General features: G+C 35.1%; 2 protein-coding genes across 2 annotated transcripts; one reads left to right on the top strand and one right to left on the bottom strand.

Moving 5' to 3' along the window:
- The first annotated feature begins 665 nt into the window (after positions 1 to 665).
- LOC148970920 (uncharacterized) lies at positions 666 to 14,473 on the top strand. The gene is made up of 10 exons (XM_089123046.1): positions 666 to 756; positions 827 to 1,062; positions 10,081 to 10,290; positions 10,942 to 11,107; positions 11,189 to 11,272; positions 11,672 to 12,112; positions 12,335 to 12,400; positions 13,456 to 13,526; positions 13,732 to 13,775; positions 14,248 to 14,473. The coding sequence occupies exons 1-10, from the start codon at positions 666 to 668 to the stop codon at positions 14,300 to 14,302; spliced, it is 1,464 nt and encodes a 487-aa protein (XP_088979172.1). The 3' UTR covers positions 14,303 to 14,473.
- Positions 14,474 to 18,002: 3,529 nt separating this feature from the next.
- On the bottom strand, positions 18,003 to 22,567 carry LOC120477573 (uncharacterized). Its single transcript, XM_039669220.2, has 11 exons — positions 22,340 to 22,567; positions 21,761 to 21,939; positions 21,581 to 21,674; positions 20,751 to 21,107; positions 20,548 to 20,665; positions 20,377 to 20,468; positions 19,600 to 19,714; positions 19,417 to 19,521; positions 19,110 to 19,286; positions 18,727 to 18,894; positions 18,003 to 18,646 (listed from the first exon to the last, which is right to left on the bottom strand). Exons 1-11 carry the CDS (start codon positions 22,553 to 22,555, stop codon positions 18,414 to 18,416), a joined length of 1,854 nt encoding a protein of 617 aa, XP_039525154.2. The 5' UTR covers positions 22,556 to 22,567; the 3' UTR covers positions 18,003 to 18,413.
- Between the last annotated feature and the right edge of the window lie 1,070 nt (positions 22,568 to 23,637).

The raw sequence follows: 23,637 nt of genomic DNA, 5'->3' as shown, positions 1-23,637 counted from the left end.
CGGAGGGTAAAGGTACTGTTATTTCACCCTTTTGAATTTCGTTGAGGTTGTGTTCCCACATCATTAGCTAGTTTGGATCGCTATAACTTGAATGACTGTCAACTGTTGAGTGAACGAGTGTCAAGCATGTCAAATCAGGCTTTGTTTACTTCCAACCGGAAGTCGCGCCCACTTTTGACGCAAGGCCTCATGGGGCGTAGGAAACTTGTGGATTGCCGGGAAGCATGGCTGCGTCAGGTGTAACGAGCAGTGATGGTAATATATAACTCGGCGATGGTATAACTCGGCGTCATGGGATTAAGCTTTTGTGTAATTTTAGTGTAGAGGAATGTGCTTTAGCGGTTGGCAATGTAGTTGGTTACAACGCTATTGTTTCTGCATCTAAAATGAACAACGCGGTTGTTTTATTTTTAAACGCGATCGAAAAAGTGAATGAACTTGTTCAAACGGGCGTTGTAATCAATGATGCGCTTACGCTTGTTCTGCCGCTTAGTAGCCCTTCTCGAAAGATTATTGTGTCGAATGTACCTCCTTTTATTTCTGATGCAAGTATTGCTAAAGAATTGTCTTTCTTTGGTAAGATAGTCTCTCCCATTAGAAAGATTGCTTTTAGCTGTAAATCACCCTTGCTGAAACATGTAGTGTCTTTTCGGAGACAAGTCTATATGGTTCTGAAAAACAATGCTGATGAGCTGAACCTGTCATTCAATGTTAAAGTTGAGGAATTTAATTACACAGTCTATGCAACGTCTGAAAGTATAATGAAGTGCTTTGGCTGTGGCAAAATTGGCCATCTGATATGTGTTTGTCCTGTTGGATAAAATAGACGAAAATGCTACTGTACAGACCAACACTCAGAGTAATCCTCCTGAAGCTGTGTCTGTCACAGAGGATGTTGTGGCCCCTGCTGCTGCTGGTGGTTCTGGTGGGTCGGTTGGGAATAAACCCACTATGGCTGAGATTACTGCAGGTCTGATCTCTGTCTCTGATCTCATGATTTTTGACACTGTTAATTCGAGCAGTGACATTAATTTAGATAAAATGACAACTACTGATAAACAGGTCAGTGAGGGTGTTGTTGAAATGGAGATGGAAACAGTGCCAATCTTCAAAGTTCCAAATAAAAGAAAAAAAGTCCACCAGAGCAAAGTCCTTAAACAAACAAAAAAAAAAGACAAAAACGAGGTTGAAAATTTAGTCCCAGAGAATGACAGTGATTCTTCAGATTCTAATGTTTCTGAATGTTCTTATCTTTCATCGCAAAATGAAAATGAGAATCAGACCACAGTATATAAAGTTGAGGACGTTAGCAAATTTTTGAAAGAGACAAAAGGATTACGTGTTGCGTTGAAGATTACTTCCCTGATCGCTCAACTTTCATTAATAATGCAAAAATTCTAATGAAAGAAGGTGTTTTTGCAGACAAAGAAGTTTTCCGTCTTAGAAAAATTGTGAGTAAACTTAGAAAGCAAAATCTTAATGACGAAAAACAAGACATGGTATAATTTCTTCTTTCTGATAGAAGTTTTTGCCTTTCTTTTATTTACTTCTGTCTTTTTAAAACATAATTTTTTATGAGAGATTTTACAATTGGAACTCTCAATTTAAATGGTGCTAGAGATGGTCAGAAGAGAATGTGTTTGTTTGAATTTATTAAACAAAAACATATTGATGTCACTTTTGTTCAAGAATCACATAGTGACTTGAATAATAATGAGGTAGACTGGAAAAAAGAATGGGATGGAGGAATTTGTTTGAGTCATATGTCTTCCAATAGTGGAGGTGTAGCTGTTCTGTTTTCAAAGAAATCCCTGCCAATTTCTTGTGAAATGGAAGAAATAGTTAAAGGCCGGTTTTTAAAAGTTAAAGCTCAGTTTGAAAACACTACAATGACTTTTTTAAATATTTATGCCCCCACAAAAGGGGCTGAAAGAATTGCTTTTTTTGATACAATTAGTGTTGCTATGAAAGACCTAAGCCCTGAAGAATTATTTTTCCTCGGTGGAGATTTTAATTGTACTGAGAATGATAAATTGGACAGAAATCACTTAGAGCCACATATTGCCTCTCAAAAAGCGCTCACGCAATTGATGAGAACATTTGATTTGTGTGATGTTTGGAGGAATGTGCATCACAAGAATAGGCAGTATACTTGGGCACATAGTAGAGATAATATTATTTCTATGGCAAGACTGGATAGGCTCTATGTGTCTAATTATCAAGCAAATCTGGCCAGAGAATGTAAAATAATTCCTGTAGGGTTTTCTGATCACTGTTCTGTTGTTTGTAATTTTTTTTTATTAATTCTGTGTGTTTAAAGAGTGCTTATTGGCACTTTAATACATCCCTTTTAAACTCGACAAGATGAAGAAAAGCTAGTGGGTCTGCAGACACCCATGACAAGAGGAGGAGGGGGTGCAGTTTCAGTCCTAGCAAAAAAGAAAAATCTCCACTACCTGCTCAAAATGTGGCATTTTCATCTGTAAAGCTTAACTTCAGACAACAGCAAAAGGGGCAAAACAAGTGGGTCTTGAGGTCAACATTAAAAAGAAGGAAGCAACCAAGAACTTGCCGGGCCAGAGACGCCAATCCACCTATATCAATTCATCGAACTCGATGGACAAAAACTCGAATGGACAAAAAAGACTTCAATTATCTTGGCTCTGTCATTGCATCGAGCGAAACAGACATCAGAGCACGAAAAGGACAAGTGTGGGGACCATTCTGGAAAATGAAGGATGTATTTCTGTCAAAAACTCTTCCAATCAAACTCAAACTAAACATCTTTGAAGCAGCGTGCATCTCCATCCTCCTGTACAGCTGCGAAAGTTGGATTATCAACTACAAAATGCAAAACTCACTCAACAGCTTCGCCACCAGTTGCTACAGAATCTTGGCATAAAGAAGATGGATCGAATAAGTAACAAAGCTGTATACAAAGCCATCGAAAAGAACCAGCTTATCCTTCAAATCCAAGGCAGCTACGTTTTGTCGGCCACTCACTTAGAAGAGACCCAAATAACCAAATTAACAAATATGTGTTATATGCACCCAAAGAATGACATGGCAAATGAAGCCGAGGAAAGCCACGCACATTATACCATACATACATCGGCAAACTAATCAACAATGACATGCCACCAACAGCTGACGAGATGCGAAGAGCTGCTAGTAATCGAACAGAGTGGAGAAAACTTGTGACCGACTGCAAACCCGTTTTGTTCGCAGCCGATTGATGGTGATTACATCTGTAAGGAGCATTGCAATTCTGCAGCTCCTGCAAATGAGCTGTTTTGATATATTTTATGTTTATATAATACTTTTTTTTTTGAGAATTCATGTTCATGGCATATTCAAGACTGTGATAATCCAAAGTCAAGGGTTTCTCTTTGCATTTAGTTTACTGAAAATAATTGAATTTTTGTGTTTTTCCTCTTATACTAATCGATGGTTTCGCCACCAAAACTGGTAATTAAAGGGTTAAAATCCTGAAATTGATTAAATTTTTGGTAGTTATGATGAGGACTGATGCTGATTAAAAGATTTAACTTGGTAAAAGTGGAAAATAATAATAATATATAATATTTTAGGCAATATTTAATATGTGGCCATTTTTGGTCTCTAACGCGCTAAGTGTCGTTTTTTTTTTTTAAATCTGGCATAAAACAAAATCTTTAAATGCACCAGAAATAATGTTGCTGCTGATCTTTGACATATTCAAGACTGTGATAATCCAAATCTAAAGTTTTCTCTTTGCATTTAGTTTTTTGAAAATAATTGAATTTTTGTGTTTTTTCCTCTTATACAAATCGATGGTTTCGCCACCAAAACTGGTAATTAAAGGGTTAAAATCCTGAAATTGAATACATTTTTGGTAGTTATGATGAGGACTGATGCTGATTAAAAGATTTAACTTGGTAAAAGTGGAAAATAATAATAATATATAATATTTTAGGCAATATTTAATATGTGGCCATTTTGGTCTCTAACGCGCTGTGTCGTTTTTTTTTTTTTTAAATCTAGCATAACACAAAATCTTTAAATGCACCAGAAATAATGTTGCTGCAGATCTTTGACATATTCAAGACTGTGATAATCCAAATCTAAAGTTTTCTCTTTGCATTTAGTTTATTGAAAATAATTGAATTTTTGTGTTTTTTCCTCTTATACAAATCGATGGTTTCGCCACCAAAACTGGTAATTAAAGGGTTAAAATCCTGAAATGGAATAAATTTTTGGTAGTTATGATGAGGACTGATGCTGATTAAAAGATTTAACTTGGTAAAAGTGGAAAATAATAAAAATATATAATATTTTAGGCAGTGTTTAATATGTGGCCATTTTTGGCCCTTAATGCACTCAACGGTGTTAAAAATCTAATGCAGCACAAGGGTTAACGCCTACTTGTTATTCATAACGCCAATGACGACATTCGACAGCAGAAATTATTTATTAATAATTTATATCAGCAATTGACGACAGTTGTACAGAATACATTTAAGTAAATGACTAAATCAACAATAAGTCAATGACTTTCATTAATTCTTTAACGTTAGTTCATTAACGTTAGATTAGTTAGCATCGCGGCTCAAACCTTCATACCACATAAGCTACTGTGCAATAAACGAGTGGTAAACTCTGTAAGAACGCGTGTTTTAGTGTATATATGTTGAGTATAAAGTAAGTAGACTCTGTATTTATATTTCTTTGGCGAGTTTACAAACCTTGTAACGGAGAGCCGAACAAACAGCTGAAGCTTTGATGAGAGGAGCCCTTACTTTCAAATCCGATGCCGATCAGCTGATCTGTGTTGCGCGCGAGCAGCGGAGTCAGTCACCTTTTCATGGCAGTGAAAAGGTGACTGCAGAACCTCTGAAATGAATACAAAGTGCTTCAAGGATCCCATAAGTTCTAGCAAGAACCACAAATATTGTCAATGCTCCTCCAGTAACCCCAACTGTTGGAGAAAGAGCTTTGAGGCACTTAAATTGTGTTTTAGGTTCCTTGAGTATCCGACAGGATATTTGAGGCACCTTTAGTTTTTACAGTGTAGGACGAATTTACTTAACTAAGATGAAATGCTTATCGAGATGTATTTACCCAGCCTACTCCAATGCCATTCCAAACAAATTAATTAAATCTATCAACCAAATCAACCTAAACTTTGTTTGGAGAAATAGACCACATTATATGAAGAAAAGCAATATGGTTAAAGACACAAAGGATGGAGGAATAAAAGTTATTGATTTTGACTGCCTTAATGGAACCTTAAAAATAAATTGGAAAATAAATTGGTTAAAATCTTGGATCAAACACAACAACTTTTTTTGGTATTGTGTTCCAAATAGTTTATTCAAGAAAATAGGAGGATTAGAATTTCTTCTTAGAGTGGACTTTAATGTTGACAAATTACCTATATCCTTGTCAGAGTTTCACAGACAAATACTTTTGTATTGGAAAATGTTGTACGTTCATAATTTCTCACCCCACACATCTGTACTCTGGAACAACAGATATGTTCTGTACCATAACAGATCTCTGTTCTTTGAAGACTGGTATGAGAGAAATATATGGTCCATAGCTGACTTAATGGATGCCAATGGTAATTTCTTAAATTATGATCAATTTTGCATCAAACATAATTTCCAACCCTTAAAATCAGACGTCACTAAATTACACAGAGCGTTACCCCAACAATTTGTCTTTCTAATAAGAAACACTTTGGCATATTATCCAATACAACCACAATTGGCCCCACTATCAATTCAAGGGATCTCTGTTCTAGATAGAAAATGCACTAACCATTTTATTAGAAATTGTTTTACTGAATACCTTTTCCCCGAAAGGCTAAATAAAAATAATATTATACAAAAAAAATTTAATAAAGCAACAATTACTAAACTAAGAACAATGTATCTAACACTCCCTATACCTCCCAAAGTGAAAGAAACTCACTTTAAAGTAATGAATGACATTTATCCCTCTAAAGAATTACTGAGACTTCGCTTTGGTATAGATGATAACACATGTACATTCTGTGAAAATGATGTCAAAACTACGGACCATGTGTTTTTCTCATGTAATGTGATTCAGATATTTTGGTGTGATGTACATAAATGGGTTAAGCAGCAGATATCTTCATTCCCAACCTCTATATCCAGAGACAATGTTACATTTGGGTTGATATTGCAAAGCAAGGGTGATGAGCTATGTATTAATACAATTGTATGTCTAGCCACATTCTTCATTCATAAGTGTAGAATTGTGAAATCATCTCCCAAATTTGTAGTTTTCTTGAAGGAATTTAAACTGTATATAAAATCCTTAAAAACTTTGAAAGGTCGTAAGGCACAAAAAAATATATGATACCCTAAAACTCTTCCCAACTGAGATTAATGGATGAACAAAGACTGCATTCACCACTTATTTGTCATGTATGTTCAACCCATTCTCACTCCCCGGGCGTCAAAAACTGAAGCATGGTCAAGGTCCTTCCGAGTCACAATAAAGACGCTAAAAGTACCCCAAGGCGTCAGTTAGTTGACGATTAAGGAACTCCATTGATTTCAATGGCTTGCCTTATGCATCACATTAAGACGCAAAAGGTAAATTAGATCCTACGTCATCGCAATTTTCTAAAACTCTGGTAAGAAATAAATGAGCCTATTAAATTTATGTTTTTTTATAGCCAAGTTTCTATAGCTACATAGATTTATTTCTTGCTGTCTATAAATCCTCGTTTTAATATTATTTGTAAAGACTTTTATCTGGAAACCCCAGCAACTTCAACGCATTAAAATCCATAATGCATGCTTATACATATATTTGCGTTTTTAAAATGCATAATTAAATGATTGTTTAGGTCTACTGTGAATTCAACATTGTATTGTCTCTGGTATACATCTGGCCTGTTTCTTATTGTGAAAAAATGGGAATTATTAAACCACACACACATTTATATGTATAATGCTTAATGTATTTGTTTACTGCTATTTGCTCTGTATGATATTTTTCTAATAATTAAATTATCATCTCGCTAATGTTACCTGTAGAATATTATCACGTGTATTATCGATATTTCGTGCTTTTACCGGCATGGTTCTTATGTTGGCCAATCAAAACATAACTCTATGCGTCAGTATGAAGACGCCGGAAGTACCCCTAGGCGTCACTTTATTGACGATCAAGGAACTCCATTGATATCAATTGCTTGCCTTTTGCGTCAGATTAAGACGGAAAAGGCCAATTAGACCGCTAACAGTTACAGATATATCTAACATATAGCTAACAGATTCTTCGTCATCGCAATTTTCTAAATCTCTGGTAAGAAATAAATGAGCCTATTAAATTGTTTTTTTTTATAGCCAAGATTCTACATTTATTTTTTTGCAGTCTATAAATCCTCGTTATCTGTAAAGACTTTTATCTGGAAACTCCAGCAACTCCAAAGCATTAAAATCTATAATGCATGTATCATGTTTATACATATATTTCCTTTTTTTTAATAATACATAATTAAATGATTGTTTAGGTCTACTGTGTATTGTCTCTGGTATACCTCTGGCCTGTTTATTATTGTAAAAAAAAAAGTGAAATATTAAAACACGCACATTTATATTTATAATGGTTAATGTATTTTTGACTGCTATTTACTCTTTAGGCTATTTTTACATTCGATGCCTGGAACATTATTAAATTAATTATCAGCTCGCTAATGTTATCTGTAGAATATTATCACGTGTATTATCGTTTTTATATTTCGCGCTTTTACTGGTTCTTGTTGGCCAATCAAAACATAACTCTTACACAAAATCAACAGGGAATTTTTACAATTATAATTGCTGGTTTATAATGAAGACATTTTAAATATTGTACTTTTAAAAAATAAAATAAAAAGTAAAAGAAAGCAATTCCACCAAAGAAAGTTTTCTTCTTCTTCTTCTTCTTCTTCTTCTTCTTCTTCTTCTTCTTCTTCTTCTTCTTCTTCTTCTTCCTTTTTCTGGTATCTCGCGGTAAATCCTGTCGCACTTTCCAATGCGATACCTCGTGTTTGCACGGTAGGTTCTGTTACAGAAATTACAAAATGTCAGTTTCTGGATTTATTGTACTTTTGTGTATCATGTTCACACGTCTATCAAGGCTGTTATATGTCAGGGTATATTGTATATCGTTATACCCAAAACCTATTGACGGGTGCTAATGACACCTGAAGCTATGGTACTATAGTGCTAATGGTTCCAATTAGGCCTGTTACGTCAATACCAAGTGTTAGCATGCTAGCTAATAGCCAACTTTATAACCTGGGATTTGTGTCAGACTGCAATAATAGACAAGTTAAAGAATGGATGGTTAACTTTTTATTATTTACATTTAATATTGACTTGGTCTATGTTCATTCAAAGACATATATAATTTATACAAGTGTATGTACATTTGTTAAACATAATATGTGACTTATGTGTTTATGGGATTTGCATTAATACACATTCTGTAATGATAAGTAAAAAAAAAAATACTTAACTGTTTGATTTTCATTTAAAGTAGCCTATTTCTTTCACATGATCTATACAGTACATTATGTCATCCAGTCAAAGAAATATCTAATTATAAATTTATTTATTAATTTTCTGTCCACACCACTACACTGTCTCCTATTACTGTAGCATCCAAACAGAGAACGTTAGGTACAAAACTCAAATTGTGCTCTACCAAATGATTGATAGGTCTGTTAATGGGCTCTATCTTGCACCTGGCGCAATATTTGCAGTTCCAATTTGCAGTTCCAGAAAACAATTGTGCCAATGACCAGAAAAAAACCTGGTATAATATCAGTGTCGCTTTGCGAGTACATTCAGATGCTATTTTAATGCCTGGCCATAATACAGAGTGTGAAGAGATGATTCTCTCATCTACACAGATGCATATTACTTTTTGCAAATGAAACATTATTATAAGGAAAATATATCAAAACGAGGGAAATCATTGTTGTGTCCATGACAATGGCAAAAATAGGCATAAAGCTTACACATTTACCCAAATTATTATATGCATATTTAACCAAAGCTAATTTGGGTGTGTTTGTCCCTTTCTCTTTCTTTTACGGCCTTGACGAGAATATCGATCTCCTCGGCTGTGAACCGATTCTGAAGCGCGCCTGGTAAATGCACCTTTATGATAGATTTGCTCCGGTTGAACAAGCTCACCTCGTTCATCACGCTCTTAAACGGAATGTGATATGACGCTCTTATTGGTTTATTTCCGTTACGCCCAAACCACACCTATGAATAATGAAGCTACTCCAGACCAACCCCTTTTAGATTTGTGCCAGGCGCAAGAGGCATTTTTTCCGCTGGGAAAATAGCAACAGCGCCAGGATCTGCCCAAGTTACTTGCGCTTTGCGCTTTGACACTTGCATTTCAGATCGTTATAATAGGGCCCAATGGGTTAAGAGCTTATAGCTCATAGCTTCATGTCATTCTTTCTTCAGTCGAAAAGAAATTAAGGTTTTTGATGAAAACATTCCAGGATTTTCTCCATATAATGGACTTCACTGGGAAACAAACGGTTCAAGGTCCAAATGAGAGTTTCAGTGCAGCTTCAAAGGACTTTAAACGACACCAGACGATGAATAAGGGTCTTATCAAGCGAAACGATCACTCATTTAAAAAATAAATAAAAATGTTTTAAGTTTTATAAGCACAAATGCTCGCCTTGCTGGCTTGCTCTGTTCTCTGATGCGTGTTCGTGACTCAAAGGGTCCTAGATTATTCATCATCTGGTGTCGTTTTAAGTCCTTTGAAGCTGCACTGAAACTGTCATTTGGACCTTGAACCGTTTGGACCCCATTAAAGTCCATTATATGGAGAAAATCCTGGAATGTTTTCATCAAAAACCTTAATTTCTTTTCGACTGAAGAAAGAAAGACATGGACATCTTGGATGACATGGGGATGAGTAAATTATCAGCAAAAGTTTTTTTTTTTTTTAAAGTGAACTACTCCTTTAACATGTTTTAAACAGTAGCAGTTGCCTGCACTTTATTTGATTGCATTGTAATGTTTTCTTTCTTTTTTCTTTTAGAGCAAAATGACAAAACCAAAACAGAGACCATGTCCCCACTGCCAGGCACTCAACAATGCCAGCTGCAAAACATGTAAAACATGTTTTGCCAGTTTAACCCTCAAAAAGAGAGTTAAAAACAAAGAAAAAAATATTGAGGATAGTGCTTGGAAGTCCAGCACTAAAATACACAGAAATGCTGCTCGTGTGGTGGATTCTGCCCGCATTGCTGTAATCCAAGTGTTCTCATATTTATAATGCATTTATTATATGTCAATTTGTTTACATGTAAATACATTTACTATAAATGTATTTACACAATACTATTTAATTATTCACAGTTACGTATATGCTTATATTATATTAACACACACACACACACACACACATATATATATATATATATATATAAATAGTAGCAACTCATAATGGTTGTAATAAAATCTTCATACTTTAATAATTTTCTCAAAATGTAATAAAATCCTGAGCTCATAATGTAATAACAATTTTTACATTTTGAGAAATGCATTGCATCATAAACTTACCAAAACATATCATATTTTCATTACTGTAATACTGTAATAGCTTTTAAAACATAAACATATCAGTATTCCCTTACAACAAATTTAAAAATCGAAATCCAGTCTTTCAAGTACTAATGTTTTTTTGTTTTGTTTTGTTTTTTTGGTAAATAAACGTATGACAACATTTCATTATGTGCAGTTTTTACATTATGAGTTGCTACATTACTTTTGAGCATTTAGACACCTTTCCCTTTTACTTTGATAATCCAGTTGATTTGCTACAGAATTGTCTGGTAAGTCCCTGCTTACCATTATAAATACATTGATATTTATCAGCTGTCTGCATTTGTTTTTACAGGTTAAGAAATTGGAGGTACTTGGCTATAAGCCAATTCTCTTCATTTCTAAAGAGAGAAAAAATGGGTTCGTGGCTGATGTCATCACTACAATGGGTCCATTTGCTGATGGACCACTTCAAACCATCTTTGAAAAGATGACTAACCTTTATGAATTTTTTGTTAAAAGTAAGTATTTCGTTAATATGATCTACATATATAATATTCAAAGAAATAATTTCTAATTTTCTTTCAAAAAACCCCTCATAGAATACCAGAGGATGCAAAACCACACCAGTACTGCTGAAAATGTCTGCCAGAACCAGTCTTCTTCTCCTCCTCCTCCATCTTCTTCATTCAGCCTTCCTCCTCCTTCCTCCTCATTTGACACCCTTCCTCCTCCTCCTCCTCCTTCTCCTCCATCTTCTTCATTCAGCCTTCCTCCTCCTTCCTCCTCATTTGACACCCTTCCTCCTCCTCCTCCTCCATCTTCTTCATTCAGCCTTCCTCCTCCTTCCTCCTCATTTGACACCCTTCCTCCTCCTCCTCCTCCTCCTCCTCCACCTTCTTCCTTCAGCCTTCCTCCTTCCTCCTCATTTGACACCCTTCCTCCTCCTCCTCCTCCTTCTCCTCCATCTTCTTCATTCAGCCTTCCTCCTCCTTCCTCCTCATTTGACACCCTTCCTCCTCCTCCTCCACCTTCTTCCTTCAGCCTTCCTCCTTCCTCCTCATTTGACACCCTTCCTCCTCCTCCTCCTCCGTCTTCTTCCTCCAGCCTTCCTCCTCCTTCCTTCTCTTTCTACACCCCTCCTCCTCCATCTTCTTCCTTCAGCCTTCCTCCTCCTTCCTCCTCATTTGACACCCTTCCTCCTCCTCCTTCTTCACCCTCTTTCTACACCTTTCCTCCTCCATCTTCTTCCTCCAGCCTTCCTCCTTCTTCCTCTTCTTTTGACACCCTTCCTTCTCCATCTTCATCCTCTAACCTTCCTCATCTTACCTCCTCTTACATCACCCATCCTCCTCCTACCTCTTCTTTCCCCACTCGTCCTCCTACACCATTTTCCCCCACCCCTACTCCTACCTCCTCTTGCAACACCCCTCCTCATTCTTTCTACGATTCAAATATTCCATCTACAAACCCTTCACTCCACTGCCAGAGCAGTCATGCTGCCCCATCTAAGCCCAATGATGCAGGTGATTTTTTTCTTTTACTTTTGTTTACAAAAACTGTAAAACATGCATTAAGTTATATTTAAGCTTGAACAAAGTTATATTCCCAATTGTAGGAAAGTCAATGCATTATTTGTTAGTTTTTTTTATTAGTTGTAATCCAGATTTAGTTCTGACTGTATTTTGACTCAAATTTGAGTAAATATTTACATTGTGTTCATGTGTGTGTGTGTGTGTGTTTTACAGACAATTCCTCCACAATAATTCCAAGGACAGGAGGCAAACAAGGGAAATGGATGTATAAACAAGCAGGTTTTGTGTATTTGCATTTTTTTATTTACACTGACTAACTACAAAGTAGAACACAAGTTTCTTTTTTCAATGTAATTTTTAAAAGGCTTTTTTTTAAAGTCGTAAGATATTGTTAAATTCCATAACTAATAATAGACAATAATGTCTATGAAGTGTAATATTTATATGTAACTGAATGTGCATAAACTGGAATAATCTCCTTCAATGTTCAAACTTACATCTTGATTGCAAAACATGCGTTTAAATGCGCACAGGTGTCATACTATTCCTGTGTGCATTGTTGCTGTTTAAGTAAATACTTTTAAATAATGATTTACAAACAAATTTCATTCTATTAATGGAACTTATATTTAAGCCCTAGTTTAAATTATTGATCGAGAAATTATTTTTAAGAGAGCGGAAGTAATATATATTTCTCTGACGGAAGAGAAAAGAATTTTATTTGCATGCTGTTTTGCTGTCAGAATACGATATGTTATGCTCTCCATACTGTAATGACCATACAAGATAAGCAGCTCCTAATGACAGTGCACAGTGCCTTTTTGGTTAAATTTTTTTTTTGCCATTATACAAATGTAAAAATCATGTCATCCATGGGTGTATTTGGGTTCATAATGTGCACTATTACCAAACCACACAACCAATTCAAAGCAAACTGTACTACGGATGGTCTAATTTCAGATGGTCTAATTTTTACTTCAGATGGTCTAATTGGCTTTATACACAGCTGCGCTACTTCCTGAACTTAAGCCAGCTCCTTGTTTCCTGTCTGGCATTATTGGCCAAATTGATTAATTCAGGTGTGTCTGATTATTGTTGCCATGACTACTGAGGTCAGGTACACCTGAATTAATCAATTTGTCCAATAATGGCATACAGGAAACAAGGAGCTGGCTGAAGTTCAGGAAGTAGTGCAGCTGGGCATAAAGCCCATTTCTGAAGGGTTTCAGGTGGCCATCCCATTGCATAAAAATTGCTTACTGAATTGTTAGTATATCATGAGTGTAAACATTTTCTGATTATATATTATAGCCTTTTATATTTTTCTTTTGTAGAATGCCAAGTACATCCCAGATTAAAAACATTTCCATATGACAAGATCATAAGGAGGAGGATGTCAAAGAAAGTAAGATAGAACTTATATTTTGTAAATGTTTTTTCAGAAATGTATTCCTTAGTAAAAGTTTGAAACGTAAGATTTTTTTTTTAAATAATGTAAATTTTAATTGTGTGTGTGTGTGTGTGTGTGTGTGTGTGTGTGTGTGTGTGTGTGTGTGTGTGTTGTGTGTGTGTGTGTTACTAACAGTTAATGTTGCTTATGTTTCTTAAAGGGTGTCAGAGAGGTCAAAGTGAGATGGAAGCCTTGTTCAGGATGGTATGTATCATATAAAACCTGTATAAGGATGCACTATGATAATCTATGATAATTATACAAATGAGATAAACCGGTTGTTAAAATCTTGGATATTAAGTGTTGCGTCTTATAATAGTCAAGTCAAGTATGTGTATATATATATATATATATATATATATATATATATATATATATATATATATATATATATATATAGTGCTTTTCACAATATAGATTGCATCAAAGCAGCTGCACAGTATCAATCAAAACATAATTAAAAATAAACTTAATAAACTAATAAACTTTTACTAATTCATTTTGAGCCTAATACATATTTCTTGCTTACATTTTTGTCTTTAATTGTCTTAACTGAATGCAAAAATATTTTTGCCCTTCAAAAAGTCAATATATTTTAATTAGTTACATGTCATAGCCTGTTCTGTGAATTTTTTATATGATTGTTTTTTATATTTATTTTTTTACTGATTTGCAGTGGGATGAAATGGACGGACACCTGGGAGCCCTACAATCTTTTCTTCCCAGAATAAAGTGCAGTGTAATGTTTTTGTACCTGTCTTGGTTAAGTTGTTAAGTTACTAATAACTTAAGTTACTAATCTTGGTTAAGTTACTGTGTTTGTTGTTCTTGTTTTCTTTTCTACTTTTATTGCTTGTAACTGTTTTTACATGCTGTTTATACCTTTGCCATTTCCGAATAAATCTAACAATCGATTGATTACTTTTCACTTAAAAAAATCACTTTTATGCTAATTAATGTTAAATAAATGATAAAACATTGGTACTGTGAGTGTCTATTTTCCCCTGGAATTCCATTTTGGAGTAATATTTTCACCTGGGTGTTACAAAGGCTGGACATTATTACATCTTTACATGATCATCTGGTAAATGTTATTGAATTGATAGTGTTATTTATAGCAAAATGGTTGTTCATGGTACCAACTGAGGTACCATGTCAAAAAAAGAAAAGAAAAAAAAACTATTATAAATAATGAACTATAACAGTATATTTAACTATTTAGAAAAAAAAGACTATTCATGCTAATGTTAACAGGCAAACTTTTAATAAAATATTAGCATATAGCATTCAAATATTGTAATCAATTAAGTAAACATTGCTTTAAAACGGTAAAGTGAAAAGATTATAAATGAACAAATTGCCAAGTCTAGTAGTCAGTACTTACACTGTCTGCAGAGACTTCATATAGATCAAGTTTGACATAACAGATAAAACGTTTGTTAAAATTGCTTTATACAGACAGAACATGCGAATAGCATGGGATAAAATATTACAATAATAAGTGTGGCAGCATTAATTGGTAACGGGATTAGTAATTAGCCTATATATTGCATTTGAATTTCGGATGAAACATATGTTTGTTTTATTTAATAAACATTGTTGCCAGTAGTATAAAGTACGACATGTCTTTGTTAACATTGTTTTTATAATTCATAATAATATCCTTTCATGTTGTGATGCTGATGAGTCAAACGTAAAAACCTCTGATTGGCCATTGCGTCGATGGCACAACATAAATGGCTGTGATTGGCTACAAAGCTCAACGGCCTAAAAATTTGAAAAAGAAGAAGAAGAAAAAAAAATTGCGGGAGTCAGTGCCAGCGTCTTTGAGCTTAATGAATGGAAACAAACAGAACAGATTGTCAGTCTATTTGATGGCAACACAGACAGACAAATAAATATTAACACAGTCATCTACATGGACAATTTAGTGTCAAATATACGTAGCCTATCTAAATGTAACCATGGACACATACATACACTAGGCTACACTACATATTTTCTGTCAGATATGATATGTTTTTCTATGTTTTCACTATGCTATCCCAAATTTACATTCCAGCAGCTTTATCTTGTTCTGATTTCATCCTTGCCATCTCTTAATGGATAATTCATTTGTATGTTTTCTCTGCCAAATTTGGACATTTTGAGGTCTCTAAGCCATTTAAAATTATTTTGCCGTTATTATTAAGTCAATAATATATTAAGTTAACATTAGGGTGTTGCAATGTGGAGAGAAATTGCTAATTTACAGAGATCACTACCCTAACCCTAAGTGTGACTATACACCACAATGAACAACAAATAGCAGTGCCATGTTTCCCTGCTCCATCAATAAATGACTGAGGCGTATGGGTAATTTATTTTAAAATGTTTAGCAAATAAATTAAATAATTAGTATCTTTAATGAACAAAGGCATGTCTTATTATGTTCATTGTCCAGACCCCAATGACATATTTTAGAGGCAGGCCGAATTTTGTTATTTTACTGTGAGTACTTAAATGCCTTTTTGAAAAATTTGTCCAACATGATCTAGTTAACCAGATGTCATATTGAGTAAACAGAATAAATTGTAAGACTTTGATTAACAGTTATTTGAAATATGCCCCTTTTTGCTCTTTCGGATAGCCCTATATGTGCCCATGGGGTGTAAGGACAGTAAAACATGTGCATAAACATACACATATTATCTTATACATGAATGAATGCAGTCAACAACAACAATTGTCATGGACAACAGTAATGGGCAACAAGTCAAAGAACAACAAACTGTGTTGAATCACATTTGAAATATTATACTTGAATACTGTATTTTCTCTTTCCACACTTTTCCTTACATCATGCTTGTATTAGTTGTTGATGGGTATAATGGGATATGATGAAATACAGAAATATTTGACCGTAAAGTTGTAAAAGCAATAAATAATCTTACTAGGCTACAGACTAGCCAACTAATTATTATCCAGTTCATAGTCACAGAAGGACCTGGAATGAGCTTCTCTATTTATCTCTCAAGCAACGACTTTGTCCTGTGGAACCAGAACAATAGTACAACGTCCTCTTTAAATGTTGGGCATCAGTACTTTGCATAATCTTGCTTATAATTGAGTAAAGGGTCTATGTTGAATTCAAGTTGTGCCTTAAAGGGATAGTTCACTTTGAAATTAATTTTTGATATGTTTTAGTTTACCTCAATGGCATCCAAGATGTAGGTGTCTTTGTTTCCAGTATTTTAATTTTTTATATTTTTAGGTCAAACCGTTCTTGTCTGTCAGTCATTTAATGCAGGTCTATGGTCACCACCTCAAAGAGCATGCACAGAGAAGTCCAAATTAAACATGATTTAATGACTCGTAAATGTAAGTACACATTGGTGGCCTAAGAGACAAAACGAGCGGTTTGTGTGAGAAAACGAAAAATATTTATATCGTTTTTACCTCTTGTAACCACAGCCATGTCAAAGTGATCTGAGGGCGTGGGCTTACAGGAGGTAAAAACAGTATAATTACTGTTTTGTTTTCTCACACAAACCGCTCTTTTCGTGTCTTAGGCCATCAATGTGTACTTACATTTGCGAGTCATTAAATCATGTTTAATTTGGACTTCTCCGTGCATGCTCTTTGAGGTGGTGACCATAGACCTCCATTATATGACTGACAGACAAGAAGTTTGACCTAAAAATATAGAAAATTGAAAATACTGCGGAAACAAAGACACCTACATCTTGGATGCCCTTGAGGTAAACAAACATATCAAAAATTATTTTCAAAGTGAACTATCTTTTTAAGTGTCTTTTTAGCTATATAGCACTTGAACCTCTTGTAATGGAGTTTTCAGTCTTCCATCCATGTCAATGCAATTTGGCATATTTAGTCTATTTGTCACTGTAACAGGTATGTGCAATGATAATATTTTGGTGGTTTGTCCCAAATGTCATTGATACAGCCAAAAAAAGAAAAAAAGAGAAAAAAAGATTGTCTCGGTAAGAGTCATGGAAATTGTATATAGTTTATTTGATTAAACCAACAATTAATAATAAAAAAAGCTCCATCAATCAATCCTCATTTATTTGTAAAATACATTAAAAACACATGTTGGCCAAAGTTCTTTACATTGTAAGTACACGTACTTACCAGGGCACATTCATCTGATCTAGGATTATAAGACCATGTGTGAATATACCAGTTTCTTTTGAGTATTGTATATATTTTTGGAGTACATTTTATTTCATTTGGACAAGCACAATATGTAACTGTCAATATATGCACACTGAATATAGACTGAAGACTTTATGTGTAGACAGCTCCATTGATCTTAATAGTCAAATTATTTTTATTAAATGTGAAACTAGCCATGTGGAATTTATAAGGTTATTGGTCAAACAAATACACACTTGCATCAAGCAATCACATAACAGTTGACACAGTGAACACCAGCAGACAACAAACAAGCCTTCTGATCTTAAAGCTCTATGTGACAATTAAAGGCAAAGTCTGATTCACACTCCCAATCATCTGGAATTATCTTTGCATTAAGGGTTTTGCGTTAACAGAATTGTGTAATTTATTCTAAAGCTGTGTGCACACTGAACCCTGTTTAATAGTCCCCTTGAGGTTTACATCATTAATTAATGATGTATGGTGACAGCGATCTGCATTATACTCAGGATTGAGATGGTGGAATACATTCCTAATGTTAATTTTGGTAATGACTATCTTGAAAAACTAGGACAATTTTATGGTAGTCATCGGTAGTAGAAGTCAAATCTTCAGAGGAATCTTCTAGGATATGCAAATCGTGAATAAAATCATACAGTGTGCACCCCGCTTAAATGTGCCTTATTAAGGAAAATCATGTTCATCATCTGAGCTGTTGTCACTTTCTGAGAACCCTTCCTCTTCCATTTCATCTTCCTGTTCAAGCTTCTCTTCTTCAGAAATCAAATCTTGTTGGCTGAAAATGTTCACATAGCTCGCCTTCACCAACTGCATTAAATGTCTAAGTTCATAATGTTTCTTTCGAACAAAGCACAGGAGACCTTTGCGTGCAGTGTCACACAGCGTTGAAAAAAGAGCTGAAAAACAAAAAGATACATTAAGAAAAAATACAATACTACATATACAAGCACAAATAAATGAACGTTTAAAGGCTTACATTTTGAACTTATCTCATTAATCAGTGCTTCAAATTTGGACAGCTTGTGTGTCAAGACCGTGTAATGCTGTTTCATCTCCTTACAAATAAGACCTCCCTCTTCCTGAAGGCGTCTCACAGCCATCACCTTGTCGAACACCTTCCTCTTGGTGACAAATGGAGCCGATTCTGAAAGAAGGTTAACAAAAGAGTCACTATATACAGTGCCTGCTCATAAAAAAATTACATAGACTTGTCTTACAGAATAGGGCTATTCAATTTTGTTCCTGGTCAACATTGCATGATTATTACAGGCAGATATGTCTGGTCAGGGTTGGAACTTAACTCTGCTAGTTGTGGCTCTCTCGGAAAATAATTGAATACCACTGTTATATAGAACATACCAGTACTGCAAGGGATTTGCCAAGGCCAAGCAACAGTCTCAGCTGTAAAGAAACTTTCAACTGAGCCAAGCTGCTGGGATGGATCCACTATGCTGTTGTATTGTTCCACTGCAGCAGCTAGCTTCTTTTTCTCCTCACTCCTTCGGAGACGCAAAGTATGGCGCCGCTTGTTGCTATCTGAATAAAATATAAAAAAGTATTAGGCATTACAACACTTTTTTAGCTACAAAAAATACATGCATATGCAATGTGACATCTAATAACAGTTAAAAAATATCATGGTAAATTTCCAATGTTTGTGTTTCACCTGTTTGACTGTACAGACGCTGTGTACGCCTTTTGATGCTGACCGTTAGTCCCTCTATTTCTTCTTGCAAACTTTTCGCATCACCACTCCCATGTCGATCATTTTCTACACGCACAAAAAAGCAGCTTTATGTATTCATCATGCCAATCATAAGAATAATACCAAAACAAATCAAAACAATACCTTCTGCCCATTGCTGTACATCTGAAACCCACTGATGAACAATATCATCATGAAGTGATAGCTCTGTCTTCAATGCCTCCAAGTTGTGTTGCTGCACTTGAAGAGCCTTCTGAGTCTACAAAATACAAAGTCAAATTTAAAAAGTCCTGATTTTCCCGCGCAGCCTCATCCCATGACGCCATACAACTGACGCTTTTGACCATACGTCAACATCCGCCGTTTTAGGGTACCCTTTAACATCGGTAAGATGACATTATCTAATCCTAACCTTACCCCAGACCTAAACCTAATTGACGTTAAAGGTAAAGCGTCAGTTGTATGACGTCCCAGGATCGTCATGTACTGTAACTGACGTTAAAGGGTACCCTAAAACGGCGGATGTTGACCTACGGTCAAAAGCGTCAGTAGTATGACGTCTTGGGATGAGACTGTGTTACATTTTCAGGTACAGCAAGCAATTTCTGAGAAACACTGGATGCTTAAAATCAACTCAAACAAGCACAACCCTCCCTTCACTGCTGTTTTTTTCAGTGATATTCCCTTCTTTTGTAATGTCTCCCCCCCCCCTCTTTCTCTCACTCTCTTCTCCCCCATCATGAGTATACACGGCCCTAATGATTGAAATCTAGAGTGTTGTGATGCTCGGTCTGATCCACTTTCAACAGCATTTTTCCCCCCCAGAAATTGCTTACTTTTTACACCTTTAATTTAGATAAGAATAAATTAGTAAAACCTAAAAATCCTAACTGCAATCTGTGACTGAGAATGAAGTTATACCTTTATATATCTGTTTACTAGAACTTGTCCCAAATTCCACACCTTACGCTTATTCCAGGACATGGCTTGCATTGTTATCATGTCTGTTCTGCCTATAAAATAAATATAAGAAAATGTTATGAGAGGTATACAACAAGTCATTCTGCATTAATCATACCTAATTCAACAAACCTGATTTCGACATGTACTTGCTTGTGACAGCAATTCTGGATAGGAAGCTGTTCACCTGCTCAACTTCCTCACCAATTGTTGACCCAGCTCCTTCCTGGTAGGCCCCACTGTACTTGACCTAACATGTTTTTAAATCCGACAAAATTAATGCACTCAAAATTTCTGCATTCTTAATTACATACTTAAAACACCTGGCAATATACCTCACATTTCCAAGAGTGTGCTTTGGCATGCATCACAGACAGAAAAGGATGCATGTCCAGTAAAGACTGCAGCTCGGGGCACTGTTTAGACACACGTTGGACATAAGGGAAGTATTTGCAGGCAACATCTGAACAGAAAAATTTGATCTTCCCTTGTGACATGTCAGCAAGTTTTTTTTGTAGAAAAAGGGGGTAAGCAAAAATTTCCCCTCGGAACATGTTTAAGGCCATAAGGAAAATGCCATGGCGACAGACAGCAATCTCTAATCCCTCCTCATCCAGTTTGCTGCTTGATTTTTTGGCCAGTTCTTTTGCTGCTGTCCATTGTGATGCGCCACACAATCCTCTTCCCGAGACCTATATCATATCAATTATAAAAATTTAAAAAAATCTCAAAACAAATGCTAAGTAGACCACTCTAAATGTGACAGGACTTTACACCTGATCAATAAAAAAACATTCAATATTTATAGAACATTCACTTTAGCTTTTGTAAAATGAGTTTACAGATTTCTCAAAAATGAATAATGCTTCGAACAAACAAATCCATCTCACCATGTATTGTACATATTGACTGTGTCGTTTTTTAAGAACATAACATTTAACTCAATCTCCAACTGCTTCAATTCAAGCTAATGTTAAAACAATGAACACAAATATCTCAAGTAGTCATAATGTAAAATGCACATAGCATGTTGTCAGAGGGCATCACATTTCTTCTTATTCTTTTCTTAGCAATATTTTAGTTTAAGGAATGTGTAAAGTTGTTTGAGAAAAGCTGTAAATTAAATTATCCAGTAATATCTGCAAACATAAATCATAATACTTACATGATCATTGTTTTTGCGGACAAAGTCCACAAAGTCAGACACCTCCACATCACTCTGTATAAAAACATGGTCAAGTAGTCCCCTTTTCTCTGTGCTATCGAGGAACACATTCAGAACATACATTAACACATCATTCAAAATTAAGAAAATCACTTTAATTAAAAAAATAAATAAAAGTACCTTGCTGTGTTTTTAAACCGATAGTGTTTGCGATTTCCATCAACACATACAGCTAGCATGTCTGGAGTGCATGCTGGACAAGTGAAAAACTCCTCCTGGCACATCTTTTCCACTGCATATCTTGCTGCAACCCATTCATTAAAACTGTAGCTAAACACATTGGCAGGTATTTTCCCACTCTGCAAAATGAATCACATGTAATACTGGTGTTTTACTGAGTATACCATGATTGATTATATGTAGTATTGAAAGTACTTAAGGATAGTCATAAAGGATAGTCTGTTTAACATCATTTAAGGCTAGTGTAAAGACCATGCCCATTTAAAGTCAGCATAGTCTAAAAAAAGGGAATAATTTTCATATTGAGAAAGAAACCATTTTCTTGGTTAAATAGCTGAATTGAGAATCATATTGTATTTATTTTCATATTGTAAACATTTTCACTATATTAACTATCTTAGTGATTACATATAATATACATGAAAATATTTTGTATTATCTTCAAAGAAAATAGCACGGTAATTTAACTTGCCAGTGGTTAATGATAAAACAAATAAAAAAAAATAATAAAATACTTACTCTACCAAAAAGATTTGTTTTCCCATCAAGCATTTTAACAAATGCTTGAAAAGACATCCCTGGTGATGCCATTTTCATCTCTTGAAACGAGACAAGCACATCTGTTGTGAACAGCAAACTTGCAGGAATGTTGCCAGGCCAGTAACCACTCCTCTGAAGTTTTGACAAAGACGTCTCTCGTGAATGCCCACACAAAGCACAGGACAAATGAGGCATGTTAAGGTTGTAACGGCCTAAATGAGTAAAACAAGCTACATGAAATTACAAGACAATAAGGAAATGGTAATATTAGAAAAAAAATATGATGCAAAATCTTCCTTTCCATTCATAGTGATGAGGATCATGGGCCTGCCTGAAGAAACAAGGACTGTCCCATTACTGCAATCACAAATATGGGCAGGTATTTCTACAGGCAGCAGTCGAACTGTGCAACAAAGAAGATATATTTAAAAACATGATATATTACGAGCACAATAAAACAACAACAATACAACATAGCATAACATTATCTTACCAAGATGTTTAACAGAAATTTGACCAGCTTCCTGGCAGAATCCTGTGGATGGAGGTAAAGGTTGTACAAAACCTGAGACAAGCGAATCCCGATTATGGAGAACAAAGAAGCTACCATGTCTTTTCTCATCACAGCCTGCACAGAGGAAAGGGTAAGGGAGACAGTCCCTACAGCGCACAACAGCTGCACTTGATCTGCACTGTTGGCAGGATGAGGAACTTGCATCCTCTCCTTTCAAAATGTTCTCCACAAGTGAAGATCTAGTTTCTTTCCATCTCTCTTCCCTCATTTCAGTTCTAATGGCCCAGTCATTGGATGCAGACCGAGGTTGATCATCTTGAATTGGCATAAAATTAGCATCACCTTCCTCAGTGTCCAACAGCCTCTTAAGCTCTTCAAGAATGGTATCTAAGTCAAATTAATGAACATATTTAAAAGATTTACATCTAAAAGTATACAACTGTGTATGCACTTAAAAGTCTAATGATAGAATTATTCACATCTATATAAAAAAGTCCATTTAAATATCAACCACAAATCAATATTTTGCTTCAGTGTATACCAGCTGTCTTGGAGGCTTTTGCAGGGCCAACATTCAAGTCATCTTCCATAACAAGCGGACCTGCTAAAAAAAAAAAAAAAAAAAAACGAGGGTAATCATCTTGAATTGGCATAACATTAGCATCACCTTTCTCAGTGTCCAACAGCCTCTTAAGCTCTTCAAGAATGGTATCTAAGTCAAATTAATGAACATATTTAAAAGATTTACACCTAAAAGTATACA

Source organism: Pimephales promelas, chromosome 18 (genome assembly GCF_988280905.1).
Source record: "Pimephales promelas chromosome 18, fPimPro1.hap1.1, whole genome shotgun sequence".
In the NCBI taxonomy this organism is placed as follows: domain Eukaryota; kingdom Metazoa; phylum Chordata; class Actinopteri; order Cypriniformes; family Leuciscidae; genus Pimephales; species Pimephales promelas.
The sequence above is the reverse complement of the archived record's forward strand: the minus strand, read 5'-3'. Positions and strand labels throughout refer to the sequence as shown.

Coding starts and splice junctions, on each gene's coding strand:
- LOC148970920 (XM_089123046.1), top strand. CDS start 666: ATGGTTCTGAAAAACAATGCTGATGAGCTGAACCTGTCATTCAATGTT. Junction 10,291..10,941: donor TGGATTCTGCCCGCATTGCT/GTAATCCAAGTG, acceptor TTGTTTTTACAG/GTTAAGAAATTGGAGGTACT. Junction 11,273..11,671: donor TCCTCCTCCTCCATCTTCTT/CATTCAGCCTTC, acceptor TTCCTCCTCCTC/CTCCTCCGTCTTCTTCCTCC.
- LOC120477573 (XM_039669220.2), bottom strand. CDS start 22,555: ATGCCTCATTTGTCCTGTGCTTTGTGTGGGCATTCACGAGAGACGTCT. Junction 21,940..22,339: donor AAACAAATCTTTTTGGTAGA/GTAAGTATTTTA, acceptor TTCATTTTGCAG/AGTGGGAAAATACCTGCCAA. Junction 20,666..20,750: donor CACACTCTTGGAAATGTGAG/GTATATTGCCAG, acceptor AAAACATGTTAG/GTCAAGTACAGTGGGGCCTA.